The sequence below is a fragment of the Camelina sativa genome, chromosome 5 (assembly GCF_030686135.1).
Source record: "Camelina sativa cultivar CO46 ecotype springtype chromosome 5, ASM3068613v1".
Classification (NCBI taxonomy): domain Eukaryota; kingdom Viridiplantae; phylum Streptophyta; class Magnoliopsida; order Brassicales; family Brassicaceae; genus Camelina; species Camelina sativa.
In genome coordinates this window covers 32,210,282-32,225,327 of record NC_141884.1, presented here as the reverse complement: position 1 = coordinate 32,225,327, position 15,046 = coordinate 32,210,282, and the positions used below count along the sequence as shown (strand labels likewise).

At 37.8% G+C, this 15,046-nt stretch overlaps 1 protein-coding gene and 1 pseudogene across 1 annotated transcript; both read right to left on the bottom strand.

The window, feature by feature from the left end:
* Positions 1–3,508: 3,508 nt before the first annotated feature.
* LOC147944593 (aspartic proteinase PCS1-like) lies at positions 3,509–5,405 on the bottom strand. The gene has a single exon (XM_087450986.1). The coding sequence runs from the start codon at positions 5,171–5,173 to the stop codon at positions 3,890–3,892; it is 1,284 nt and encodes a 427-aa protein (XP_087307112.1). The 5' UTR covers positions 5,174–5,405; the 3' UTR covers positions 3,509–3,889.
* A 2,887-nt stretch (positions 5,406–8,292) lies between these two features.
* LOC147944592 (uncharacterized) lies at positions 8,293–14,050 on the bottom strand (annotated as a pseudogene).
* Positions 14,051–15,046: the final 996 nt, after the last annotated feature.

The following is a 15,046-nucleotide window of genomic DNA, read 5'->3' as shown; positions in this document are numbered from 1 at the left end:
TACCACAAACAAAATAAAATGTGAATTAAAATGTTTATCCGAAAAACCTAATTCAAACTAAATTCTCCGAAATTCATAAAGGGGAATTGGCAAGACTAACCAAGAAAAAAATCAAAATTAACTAAGTAACTACTCTAACAATCTAACCATATATTTAATATATTCTATGTATAATATATAATATATACCAATTTGCCTCTACTATATTCATCTCTACCACCACAAACCACACCCCTTTTGCTTCCTAACAATCACCTCCTATCACTATCACATCATCTCCGGCCACCGTATCACCATCGGAGTACCACCAGAGTACCGCCGGACCACTGCTAGAGCACCGCTGAATCACTGCCGGTTCACTGCCGGAGCATCACCAGACCACCACCGGGCCACTGACTACCACCGTCGCCGTCCATTCCCAGCCACCACTACCCTTAAACCATAAAACCCAAAATGGTAATTTACTTTACCTTTGATCCTAATTTTCTATTTTTTCAGTGGCTATATTATTTGTTAGTTTTTTTTTTTTGATTATTCAGCAAATTCACCCATTTATAAATAGTTTACAATAATATTGTGTCACCCATTTAAGATGTGAATCTGGCATAATGCATTTTTATGATAAAATAGTATGAGAATAGATTTATAATTTATTAAAAAAAAAAAGTTAAGAGAACAAAAAACTACAAACTCTTTTTTTTTTTTTGAATAACTACAAACTCTTATTGACACTTGAACTCTTATTGGATGACACATAAAAACTAAAGATTAAAAAGAAATGCACAAATTGATTAACATAAAGTTTAAATAGATGAGGTTCAACCAATTGTCGTACCAACCCATTATAATTTAAAGATGCATAAGTAAGTTGATTATGGAATTTCAAAACTAAACTACAATGATGGTAACAAAGATGGGAAAGACGAAAAATGAAGAAATGAAAGCCACGTCATTGTCGGGAATAAAGAGAATAATAAAAGGAAAGAAAAGGTAGAGTTAAGGGAGAAGAGTTGGAACTAAGCTGTCGGCTACTTGACCCCAAGTCCTATCTCAAAGTTAAGGCTGACCAGCTCATCTCTGGCCCTACTTCACACTTCCCTAACATTTTCAAAGTTAAAGCGTGTTATTTGATCATATCTAATATCTTTGTTTTTGTTTTTGTTTCGATATAAAACTTTCATGTGTTGCAAACTTGCAAAAAATTTTCTCTCTCGTTTTCTAAACCTAAAAACCAGTGGCCGCCACAAATTTTTTAGATCTGAGACTGGAGTACGGTGGCTTCTCTAGCACCGGCTCCGGTCTCCCCGTTTTTCTTTCCTTCGTGTTTTGCTTTAGTTTCCTTTTAAGTTTTGGGAAGTTTACGGCCTTCGTTTAGGGATTCTATAAGTTAAATCGTTTTGTGTTCTAGGGTGTTTTGAGGAAGCGGTCGAGCGGCTCAGTTCTGCTTGGTTTGTAGCTTTTGCGAGGAGGATGGTGCCGGATCTGAGATCGACGGAGACAAGCCGTTGTTCGCCTGCTCACAACCCAGATTTGTCTCTCGCTCTTGTGCTTCAGTTTGTTTGGTTGCCGCTTTATGTTGGTTTGTGGGTGCTTTGTAGGAAGTCTTCACCTTGCCATTGTTTTCCTCGCTCATCCTTTTTGCCTGGTTTTACTTATTAGGTCCCTTTTAGTTCGACTCTGTTCTAAGTAGAGGTTCTTTTGTGTGAAGTTTATACTTGGCTCTCTGCTTCAAATCCTTCTACTCTTAGGTGGAAGTTGATGGTGATGGTAACCTCTGTAGATGAGTGTCGCTTCGGTTCCTGAATTTGAAGCTCATCGAAGTGGTTTTGTTTTGCTCCTTGTCTTTGCGTTTCCGAATCTGGAGGATGTCGGTTTGCATGCTATGGCTTCTATCTAGGCGTTCATTGACGTTTCAATCGCCGCATCTGAAAGTGTATTGAAGTTCTGAATTGGACTTTTGCTTGTCAGGTTATGAAGTTTGTTTTCTAGTTTGGAGAGATCATCTCTCATTGTGATAGGAGGAAGCAGTTGTTGATCGATGCTTTGGCCGTGGGCTACATTGGTACAACTCATTCGCAGAAACTTCAGAAAATGTGATCGATTTGTTTGTTTAGACTTAGTGTTTGTCTTCGTTATTATTGGTATTATACCTCTGTTCTTAGTTGTTGGGTTCGGTCTATTTCGATTTTGGCCTTCAATTTCTCTATTTAGTATTTTAAGTTGTTTCCGAGGACTTATCTATTGTCCGTCGGTTTTAGACTCCCTCTTTTGGGCTTTAGACTCCGGGGATATCTTTGTTTTCCGCCGGCTTAAGTTTGTACTTCATGTATGGTTTTATATTTATTATCAATAATAACAACAACAGATGAGAAAAAAAAAAGTGTTGCAAACTTGCAATGCTCAAAGTGTTTTGTCTTGGGGTTACATAGAAAATCTTAACTGTATTATGGTTTGATACTCTTGTCTTATAACTCATATTCTAGATTTGTTTTGGTTTTGACGGCGCCTAATATACTTGATTCTCTAAAATTAACGTATCAATTATATTTTTTTAATAAATAATTGGACCCATTTTTTCTTAATCCCAAAAATAGTTGGTTCAATAAAATATATATGATACATCTCCTTGTGACCTTTGTCTGACTGTTAATTGATATTAGTATTCTTTATTTGTTGCATGTATTTTTGTGGTTTATCCATTGCATCTTTCTCCTTCTATATAATTTCGTAGAATAATATTATGTTTTTGGTTTATATTAATTCTAAAATGTCGTGTTGTGATCCTGATTTCGGTTTGTCTTACTAATAATTAGTAAATATCACAGAGACAATAAAATATAAAGCCATGCTTGTTTGTCTTTTCTTAACGTATTTTCGATTTCTGTAATCAAGAATTATGTTACAAGCAAAGTTATAGTATATAGTATATACACACACAAAGCAATTCGTGTTTCCTCCACACTCTAATCAAACCTGTGTTAATGATAATGATAATAATGATAATAATTGTAACCACTAGCATTGACTAGTTGGTGACGAAATGCATGTTAATGTGGATTGTGGTGGGAGACTGGTTAGACAAAACAACATCCACGAGAGTTTTAATAAAGTAAACAAAGATCTAAAATGTTATTTTACCGATCACCTACATATATTACTTTTAAAATGTTTTGAGTAATAATTTTTAAATTAATGGGTTTTAAATCTTTGTAGAAAGTTTGAAATATGTGTGTATTATTGATCAATACAAAGAGTCAAAATCACAGAAAATAAATTTGAACCATAATCTATTAGTTTTTGTTCGAACTTGTCTTTTCATTAACTTATAATATAATGAAAAATATACGAGATCATGACATGTTAATTTTTATAAAATTATATATAACTATTTAAGAATATAAAGAATTCCGTAATCCAATGAAATTAACTATTATAGTTAGTACGTATAGTAGACTCCATGTTTTGAGTTTACTTTGATTTATTAGTGGCCACATATGTAGACATTCGGCTTAAAGTAGATCTATATTTTTGGATTATTGTACTAAAAAAGTAGTACCATAATAAAAATAACACCAAACAAAAAGCACTTCTGAAAAATTCTCAAATCTAAATCTCGTATATTTCTTCATCCACAAGTCTTTCAGCACGAGTCAACAAGCCACAGTGACAAATATAAAGATATTTTTTTTATGTAACATCCCCAAGTTAATATGAACCATATAATATACAAAACAGTACAACCATATAAATCTACGTGAACACTTGTAATTATTTTTTGTAGGACATCCTCGTTCAAAACTAATATTAACTATATGTACCGTCCGATTAGACATCATCGAACGAATCGAGTCCACCATAAGACCCTATTCCCAACCGTAGCTGAATCTCCTCACAGTAATCTGCTACAGTCAGCTTTAGCGAAACCAACTCTTCTATTGGTCACGTCAAACTCAACCCAAAGATTTTGTTGATGAACGTTCCCGATTATATTACTAGCTGCTCCAAGCATACTCGACCGTCCGATTCCAACGCAGTGAACCCCACCTCCAACGTTAACCAGAACCCTCTCTCTCGGAACAAGTATCTCAACTCCTCTAGTTAACTCAAACACAAGATCACCGACCAACCGTTGGATCATCACCACGTTTCCATCGAAACACATGTCAGCTGTTCCACCGTACACGTAACCTTTCTTTAATCGCCGCCCAACACGTCTCACTATCTCTCCTCTCACTGCATCGTAAGCTGCGTCCACTAAATGAGTAAACTCGGATCCTGAATCAACCATCGTTTGACCCGACCCGCCTGCATCGGGTCTAAAAACCGAACCGGAAATGTTAAGCTTCTTTAAACCGAATTTAATCCCAATCATCGGTACAGTGTAAGCCAACGGATCAAGATTCGGCATTCGTTGACTTTCAGGAAAAGTCAACAGAGAAACGTATTTGAAACCGTGCGAATTCGGGTTGTCTCCGAGGTAAAAAGAACCGGTTGGTGTAAAACCGGGCCGGTTCGATTTGGGTGGGATACAATAAGAGAATTTCGAAATCTTAGCTTGAGAGACGAACGAGAGACGACCACGGTTCATTCCCAAAATACCTCTATCATCAGAGGACTCAGTAGCGCAACCAAGTATCAAAGGAGGGGTAAATTCGGTATTTGAGAAAGTGATTTTTTCTTTGACGAGGTTACCTTCAGCGAAGGTTCCATCAGCGTAGAAGTAAGAGTAGTGACATAAACGGTTCGAGTCGCAAGAAGTGGGAAGTGTAAAATCTGGGATTCTTGGTTTACAAAGAGGGTGAGAGCAAGGTAAGGTTGAGAAAGAAGAGGAGAGAGATGGGTCGAACGATGTAACTGGTGGGAGCTTTTTGCGGTGGCATTGGATCCATGAGAGTTGGCTTCCTGTGTCAAGAACCATTTGCTGTGTTTGTGGTGGTGTTCCTATAGGGAGTGAGATGATTAGAGCCATTGAGTATTTGAATCTTGATCGGAAGTGGTATGGTGGAGATGATGGAGATGGGTTTTTGCGGGAGATGAGGGAGTTTGTGAAGGTTGTGGTTTTGGGTGAGATAGGGAGAGAGGTGAGTGGGAGGTGGATGGAGAGTGAGGTTGAGAGAGTTACGACATAGTTGAGGAAGAAGAAGAAGAAGAGTGGTTTTGGAATGGGAGACATTTTTTTTTGGGTTTTTTTTGTGAAGTGAGAGAGATGATGGAGAGTAATGGAAGGTGTGACTGTAATATATAGACACTTAACATACACGTTTTCTTACTTAATTTTCAGGTTTATTAAAAGGTTTTTGTTTTTGTTTTTGTTTTGGGGATATATTATTTTGGAGTTTTAAGGTTGTATGTAATTTATAGTAAGTTTGTACGAGTTTGACAAAAATGAAAATAAGAAAAATGGTTAGATTTTTTGAAGGGAGAAAATAAAAATATTTCATGTAAATTACAAATTTTGAATTACTTATCATTTCCTTACAAAAATAGGATAATTTTTTTAAAGAAATTATTGCAACCAAGAAATTAATTATCAAGCAATATATAATTGATCCAGATCTAAAAAATAATGAATCTTGGTTCGAAACATTTTAGATATATAAATATGAAGTATATGTAACATATTTTAACTATGCTTTTTAAAAAAGTGGAGATATATAAGTTATAGATGATTTTTAGGGGAATGTTTAGTAAAAAAAATAATAACTAGTACTATGTAAATTTTTATTGTATCTGCCTGCATTATTACATAATGTTATATGGATTAATATTTGTTGAAATAATTAATAAATGCTCAAATCTAATACGTATAAGTATATAACCAAATGATTTTGTAGACAACTTTTAGGAAATAAAAGATGAAAAGAGAAGAAAGAATTATTTCTAATTTTCTACATCGGATCTAAAATTGTGGTCCACCATGTATTCTTGTGTTAATATATATATATATATATATATATAATTCTTTTATTTAATGGCTATAAACCGATTACCAAGAGTTTCAATAAATAAAATTAGGACGATTTTTTTCTTATTATACTTCATACACAGCCAGTGCTGGCTTAACTGGGGAACAAACAGTGCAATCGTCCCGAGTTCAAAGATTTAAGAGGCAAATAATTTTTTTTCTACACAAAAAGAATTTATAAGATAAAAAAGACAAAAAAAATATTAATGTAAGATAAAGAGGCACAAAAAAAAAAATAATACAAGATAAATGGGGTACAAAAAATATATAAGATAAAAGAGGCAAAAACAAAATTTGTAAAATAAAATAATATATTAAAATATGTTTTAAGGATTTATTTTGATGAATCAATAACTAAAAATATATTTTATCTTTCATAATTATTTCAACTGACTCCAACAATAGAACGAAAATAACATTTTATAATTTTGTTAAGTGTTTATATATTATCAAAATGAAATCCATATTTTTAACATATAATAGAAGTTAAAAAAAAATTTGGCCTTTTATTCAAAAAAAAAATTTGCCCAGGAGCCCTTAAAAGCGCCGGCACTGTACACAGCTTGCGGCTTAATCTAATACACAGCTAGTGGAGGTTTCATTTCGTTATATATAAACACATAGTATTGGTTTGACAGTATTTACTGTGGCAAATAAGTGAATTATCTGATTGTGTTGAACATTTTTTGTAGTTAATATTGAATAATAAGCACTTCTTCATTTAGTTATATTATTTTAAGTAGTTGGATTACGTTAGGTAAGTACTTTATCAAGAAAACAAATATTGTTTTTAGAATAGTCAATTAGGTTTTAATATGATTATTTTTGCAATAATGAACAATACTCCACAATTTTGTCCTCTTGAGTGGCAAATATATAGCTAATGGTTACCCTTAAAACAAGTGTTCAGTTTCAGTTTTACACCATTCTCTACAAAATTAGTATGTTTCTTTAATAATTTTAAGAAAAAACTTCTAAACATGTAAATGTCGTAAGAAGTGGGAGACAATTTATGTGTTAATGGGAAAGATGACAAAAGATATTGAGGCCGAAAGCAATATGAAGTTCGAAACGCGGTTTCTCTTAATTTTGAGACAATGATTTATTCCATACTATTTGTTTTCTTACGGAATTCTCTTTTAGATTTATATAAATGTTTTTTTTTTCTTCCAACACTTATTATTATTTCTAATTTTGGGTGGTTACAAACTTTTTTGTATGTGATGTCTTATTCTAATTGATTTGTTTACCGGAAAGAATTTCCCACTTTAAATTGAGAACCGAGCTTAAAGGTGTCACTAGCTTTGCTTTGAAGAACTGAAACCGATAACACGTTGACGTGTGAGAACTTTTGTTTTGTATTTACACAAAACGATACTATTTGTTCCAATTATATGTCTATTGAATCTTGTGAACATATTTATTCTTTGTCAAATTAAATGAAACTCAAAAATAGTATTTATAACTATAGGAATTTAATTTCCGTAGGACCATGTCTACGTTCATGAATCTCATCAACTGTTTTAATTTATAACATTGATGCCCACGACATATAATATATATTCAAAATCATAGTTTGATTTAAATGGTAATATAATTTTTCCGATAGGAATTATCATTAAAATTTAATAGTCAAAAATTATTTATATAAATCATTCATACATATATAATACTCAAACATCATAGTTTTATTTAAACCGTAATATAATTATTTTTATATGAATTATCATCAAGTTCTAATAATCGAAATTTATTGTATAGACCATTCATGTATAAAACTTTTCTGGAAGTGATACTTGAGTATATATATAGAACAGTCTATGGAACATTGCTTTGGAATATTAAAATAGTCTCGTAATTTGTTTACCACAAAGTCTTAAAAATTGATTCTCACAATTCCCATTTTTTGTTTTGTTTTACTAGAAGCTTTAAATAAATAATGAGTTATGAATAAAACACGACAACATCATATTCCACCGAATTCAGAGTTGTAGAGAAAGCGACGACAGTTTCAATATGCAAATAATTTTGAACAATATCACATCAACTAATTATTACTTCAGAAAAATCTTCAAATAAAAATAAAACTATATAATAAAATAAATAAATACGACAAATCATATGTCAAACAAGAACATAAAAAAACGGAGCTAGGTAGCCCCATGATTCTACAGGTCTAGTCCACTTGTCTTTTAAGTTGTGGTAACGGGACCAGACTATGTATCCATTAGCCATCAACTTAATTATGATATACGAACTCTATTAGTTTTTTTTTTTTTTTTTTTTTTTTTTTGAAACACGACTTTTCATTAATTCAGAGAAAGAAATTAAACACGAGAGTTTCTTGCCATAGCGTCTGCTAGGCGATTGTTCTCCCTGGGAATAAAATTGAAAGTGCAAAGATTAAAGCTAGAAGATAGATTCAGGATATCGTGGAGAATCCCGTGAAGCTCCTTTGGGTGGATCTTCGAATTTAGGGCTTTGACCAGCTGAAGCAAGTCTGAAGCGAAGAGAAGGCAAGTGAAACCCGATTCAATTGCAACTCTGACCGCAGTAAGAGTTGCCATTGCTTCGGCCACTAAGGCGTTCCTTGCCGTAGAGATGGAGATCGAACCTTGGGAGATTAAATTACTCTCATCGTCATGGAATACCCAGCCAAGACCCGATTGGCCGTTGGGTATCCAAGATGCGTCCGTATAGCAAATGATGGATCCTTGGGCAGGTCGAGTCGGGGTTGGGAGTTTGAGCTTGGAGGGTTTCATCTGTGGACTTGCTTTCTTCAGGATTTGGTTCTGTTGCCACTCCTTAGCCCGGGTAATGGCTAGACAAAGGGTCTCTTCCGCTGAAACTTGTCGTTTCTCAAAAACAAGTTTGTTTCTGGAGGTCCATAATGACCAGAAAATCCATGGTAGGAGGGGACCCGATCCAACTCCAGATGGGGGTAAGCAGGTAGATTTTAAGCCTTTATTGATTCCGTCTTGAATAGATTGAGGGTTTTCCGCAATGACATTTTTGTCGAAAGGGGCTAAACTCCAGACTTTTGATGCAAATTGGCAGAGGAAGAAAAGGTGGAGCTCCGTTTCTGGTTCGCCGCAGTGAGGGCAAGGGCTTGAATCTGCAATATGCCGGTTTACCAGATTAGAGCCTACTGGTAATGCATTTTGTGCCGCCTTCCACAGTAGCATTTTTGTTTTTGGTGAGGTCGCCAGAGCCCAAATATTTGCCTTCCACTTGAAAAGGTAATCTGGTGATTGATTCAAAGAGTTTATTACTGATTCCTCTTGGTTTAGAGCCTCAAAATAACCTGATTTCGTCGTGTACAGACCATCAACGTTTGGGAGCCAAGCCCAGCGGTCGTCTGTGGTTGTTTTGCTTGGAATCAGGTTGCAGATATCGCTTCCTAGCTCAGGAAAAACATTGGCTATTTTTTCTTTATCCCATTCCAAGGAATCCGGCGTTCGGAGATCAGCCACTGTCCAGTCTTTTGATTCCTTAGTGGGTGGACCCATCGGGCTTTGAGGTCTGTCAAGGGATACCCAGGGTGTTCTCCAGATTGGAGTTTCATTACCAGACCCTATAAGTTTCCCCAGTTGGGGTTTTATCAGGTCTCTGCCTGCACAAATACTCCTCCAGCCGTGGGACGCACTCCCTGGTACTGAACAATCCAAGAAGGAGGAGTTCTTGCAATATTTCCCAAGCAAAACTCTGGCTAGTAAGCAATCAGGATTTTCAATGATCCGCCAGCTTGTTTTTGCTAGGAGGGCTTTGTTGAAGGTTTTAATGTCACGAAAGCCCAATCCTCCATCTTTGTAAGACTTTGTCATCCTTTTCCACGAAATCCAGCACATTTTACTTTTCCCCGGGGAGGAGTCCCACCAAAATCTTGTTAACGCTGCTTGAATTCTGTTACAGAGGTTGTTGGGCAGGAGGAAGCAAGTCATCGTGTACGTTGGCATAGCTGCAAGGACTGCTTTGAGCATGACAAGCTTCCCCGCGGAAGATAAGAAGCGAGATGACCATTTGAGTGTTCGTTGCTTGATACGATCAACAATGCTGCTGAATAGGTCCTTCTTCTTTCGACCAAAGAGTTCAGGAAGACCAAGGTATTTACCCTGTCCTCCTTCCTTCGTTATATGCAGTTCCCTCTTCACTCTCTCCCTTATAGTACCGCTTGTTTTGCTTGAAAACGTGATTGAAGACTTCTCTTGGTTTATTTTTTGTCCAGAGGCTCTTTCGTACTTTTCCAAGATAAGACTGAGCTTCTTACAACTTGATTTATCAGAACGACAAAAGAACATGGTGTCATCTGCGAATAAAAGATGGTTGACGCGTGGACTGCCTTTTGCGACTCGTAGACCTTGGAGAGATCCATCCATTTGTGCCTTGTTGCATAGTCCAGAGAGCACTTCGCTGCACAGAATGAAAATATAAGGGGATAGTGGGTCTCCCTGGCGGATGCCCCTCTCAGGTACCACTAAACCTTTTGCCTGTCCATTTAGAAGGTAAGAATAGGATACAGTAGTAATACACTGCATTAGCCAGGTGACCAGGGTCTCGTGGAAGCCCATACGGGTGAGCACTGCACGGATGAAGTCCCATTCCAGCCTATCATAGGCTTTGCTCATATCAGTTTTCACGGCCATGTAGCATCTCGTTTTTGCCTTTGAGGTTTTGAGGTAGTGAAGAGCCTCGTGCGTGATCAACACATTGTCAGAGATGGCACGGTTCGGGATAAACGCTGATTGATTCTCAGAGATGCAGGTATGAAGGATCGGTTGTAGTCTTTTAGTTAACACTTTTGCAATGATCTTATAATAAACTGAACAGAGTGCTATTGGTCTATAGTCAGAGACCTTCTTAGGGCAGGTGATTTTCGGTATGAGTCGCACATGGGTGTGGTTAATGCTTTGTGGGAGAGCTCCAGAGGTAAAGAAATTCTGCACTTCAGATACAACCTTGTTACCTACAGTATTCCAGTTTGATTGGAAAAAACTTGCAGAGAATCCGTCTGGGCCTGGTGCCTTATCCGGGTGGATCTCAAAACATCCTTGTTTAATCTCAGCAGGGGAAGGCAAGGCAGTCAGGGTCTCATTTACTTCCAGGGAGATACAAGGGGTTAAAGCTTCTAGGACGACATATTGTCTTTCTCCCTCCTGGGCTGAGAAAATAAGCTGGAAGTACTTTGATATTGCTGAGGTAATCTCTTTTTCTTCAAAGACCGGTGTTCCATCAGCTTTTTCAATGATCGAGATATTATTTATCGCTTGCCTTCCTTTTGTAGTCGCATGGAAAAAACCCGTATTTTTGTCTCCAAGGGCTAGCCACAAGTTCCTGCTTCTTTGTTTCCAGAACGCCTCCTCCATCTGGTAAGCAATCAAAAGTTTCTGGTTTAACAGTTCAATTGTCTCCTGTGCTTCACAATTGTCACACATAGCTTCCTCTAGCTGTTGTCTAAGGGTGTTGATTTCTTGTTGACTGTTGTTCTGTTGGACTCTGCTCCAGGAGATAATAGCGTGTCTGCAGTTTTGAATTCTCTCATCAACACTCGCCTCTGGGAAAGACTCCCATGTACTCTTTACAAGATTTGTAACCTCCTCGTTATCTTTTAACCTTCTATCATACCTGAAGAGTCCTTTTCTTTTCTTCTTAATAGGATCAAAGGAGGTGACTAGGGGTCGGTGGTCTGACCCTTCAAACCGGAGATATTCACTGCAACCTGAGGGGTAAGCCATTATCCAGTCACTGTTGGCCATGGATCTGTCCAGACGGCATCTCACTAGGTGAGAGTGACGTTTTCCCCGCCAAGAAAGGAAATTCCCGGTATGCTTAAGGTCATATAAGTCGCAAATAGACATGAAAGAGCGAAGGTCTGAAAAAGATCCCTCTGAGCGTAGTGGACCACCCACTTTCTCATCGCTATGTATGATGTCATTGAAGTCTCCCATCAATAACCAAGGATCAGTTCTGGTACTTGCATGATCCTCAAGACTGGACCAAATTTCTATTCGTTTAGTTCTGTCTGGTTCACCATAGAGGAAGGTGCAGTAGAAAAACTTGCCTTTTGCTTTTATTCTTGTATCAATGTAGTTCGAGCAACTTTTGATAACTTCAATTTCGAGGTTATCTCTCCAGAACAGCGCCAAACCCCCAGAGCTTGGAGATAAGGGGGGAATAAGAAGGTGGGAAGGGTAATCAAGCCATTGGAGCATCTTAAGCACATTATCAGAACTGTTTTTCGTCTCCATGAGGAACAAGATATCAGGGGAGATCTTCCTTCGGATCTCCTTAAGACGCTGGACTGTCATGGGGTTCCCCAGCCCACAGCAGTTCCAGCTAACCGCTCTTAAGGAAGAGGGGTTGGTGGATTCTGAAAATCCACCTTTTGCTTCACCATACCAGGTATGATTGTCATTTTTGAGATACCTTGAGAGTTTGCAGTCTTTGATTTAGACCCCAAAGACGATTCAGTACCTTTCTTGGACCCACTAGACTGGTTGGAATCATTCCCACCTTGGGTCGAGGGTGTTCTCTTCTTTGAGGTGTTCTTTTTTGGGTCATTCCCTGATTTACTCATTCCACGGCTTGTGTTAGCTTTCTTTGGGGATCCCAAGATCAGGTTTCTCTTCTGGGACTTCGCTCCCAATAGCTTTGGTGTCTGTTTCAGGGTTTGTTTGTGGGTTGGAGGTCGTCCCCTACCCCTTTTGCTAGGTTCACCCTTCTCTGCTATGGTAATGGTTTGGTGTGCATTTTCTCGGGAATTAGATACAGCAGCTTCAATGATACTGGTGGCTGTGTTCTCCATGAGGTTCAAGGTTTCTCCTTGGTTAACCCTAATACGCCTAGCTGCACTTTCCGTGGGGTCTGGACAGGAAATATACTGCACAATAACTTCACGCAGCTCATTTAGCACTTGTTCCTTTATGGGGATGACAGGAGGTGGGGGAGGCGGAGTGGTGGGGTTTGAGTTGCTCCATTCTCTTTCCAGTGGTGGTCGGCGAGTTCTAGACTGATCAGAGGGTTCACTAGGTGGTTGGTATGAACTTTTTGACTTTTCCCTCCATTGGAGATTGTACTGCTTATGCGGGTGGTTTTGGGAGTGGTGATGGCTGTTCTGGTTTGACTGGATATCTGTAGTGTTGCGATTATGCTCCAATCTGTATCCAGGATTCGACCGCCTTAGGTTCTCATACCTTGAAGAGGTATGGTTTCCTCTGTAACGTACTCTATTGTCACCAACCCCGTCTCTTCTTAGTACCACCTCATTATTCCTTTTCAGGGAAACGCTTCGTTCAGATTGCTGAGGATGATCTTTTGGTGGCAAGAAGTTATCCGTTGGTGTATAGTAATTCCTGATCATTCCTGTAGCTGAGGAGTTCGACCTTGAAGGCGCTCGGTGCACTGGTAAGGGTTCAGTCTCCTTTGGGGGAAGACCTGGGCAGAATCTAGCCTCATGAGTTAAACGTTGACAGTGGTTGCAGTGATTTTTCAGGTTTTTATACTCTAAGGTAACTATAGCTTCGCCACCCGTTGCAAACTCCACTATTGTTTCTTTAATCAGGGGTTTTAAGCCATCTAGGAGGACTCGGACTTTGACTGCTGAAGGCGTAATTTCCTTGTTTAAAACTTCTCCCAATTCCTCACCAATAACTTGTAGCATTTCAGGTTTCCAGTAGTGTTTTGGCAGGCCTTGGAGCTCGATCCAAAAGGGAATCAGGGAGGGGAAAGAAGGTGAAATGACTGGTTCCCATTTTTGTAATATGAGCATCCATTGGTCAAAGTGGTAGGGCCGGTCATTTAGTACTTTCTGTAAATCTTCCTCATAGTCAAATCTGAACTGGAAACAGCCCTTTCCTAGCTCTGACCCGATAGCTTTCCCGCGCAGGTTCCAGCGTGTTTCCAGGAATGAAAACATGGCCCAAAGTCTTTGGGCAGCAGGGTTTGTAAGACGACCGATGAGGGTCAAAGAGTTTTCCTCTACTAGGTCAGAGGTATCAAGATCTGGAGCTTTAACTCGTTTTCTAGGGGGGGGGAGTATCCTCTCTCCAAAACCTTCTCTTTTTGGTAGTTTGGTATGCGTCTATCCATGATTGATGGGATAAAGTCGGTTTACAGTTGGGATAACTTGGATGTTGGCTTGCAGGTGGGTAAAAACGGTTGGCAGTAAAGGGGATCGGATGGTTTTGCTGTTTAAAGGGTTTAAAAGGTTTCGAGACAGTAGTAAAGGCTTACAAATAGTTAAAAAGGCTTAAAACGATGACAGAGAGCGGTTCAGTGAGAATGGATTTACTTACTAACCGTCAAGGGGGATGCATTTACTGCGAATTCTTTGGAAACATGAGGCTCGGAAGGGTAGAGATGAAGATCTAGGTGAGGATGGAGCGTCGAGCAAGCCAGATTGGCCTGTGGTTTTTACCATTAAGCGGGTAAAGACCGGAAGGTAAAAGTGGTGAGCTTAGGCCGCGTTAGGTGAGATCCGGTTAATAGCAATCCTCATGGCTTTCTTGGGAAAAGCGCCTGGGAGAGAAATTTAAACCTCTTCCAATTATTATTACGAACTCTATTAGTTATGCTCACGAAGATAAGCTCAAATGATATATATCTTTTTATAACATAAAAAAATATATGAATTATAATTCAATATGAATATATTTCTAAGAGCTGAGAGCTAGAGGAAATAATATTTCCAAAATCTTTAAATAGTATTTTAAAATTATAGCTAACAAAAACAAGTTTTTTTTCCAAACTATCTAAAATATTTTTCAGAAAACCATTTTATGATGAAAACTGAAAAGACGTAATTGTAAAAAATATTTCTTGAGATTGTTATTAAAAATACCTGACTAAAATTGCATGTGCATAAAACTATATTTTACCGTTATTGTATAGACTTCTCAACAATACAATACGGCATGTCGATCTATGTGATGTAAAAAGAACTTGGTAGTTTAACTTCTTGTCTTTTTTCAAGTTTTCACTGAAATCATTAGTTGCTCACTCCATTTTCACCCCCGACCCTCACTTGATATTGTGAAATGTGACTGAATGAGGTGTTTGATTAATTTTGGGGTTTAGAGAATTACT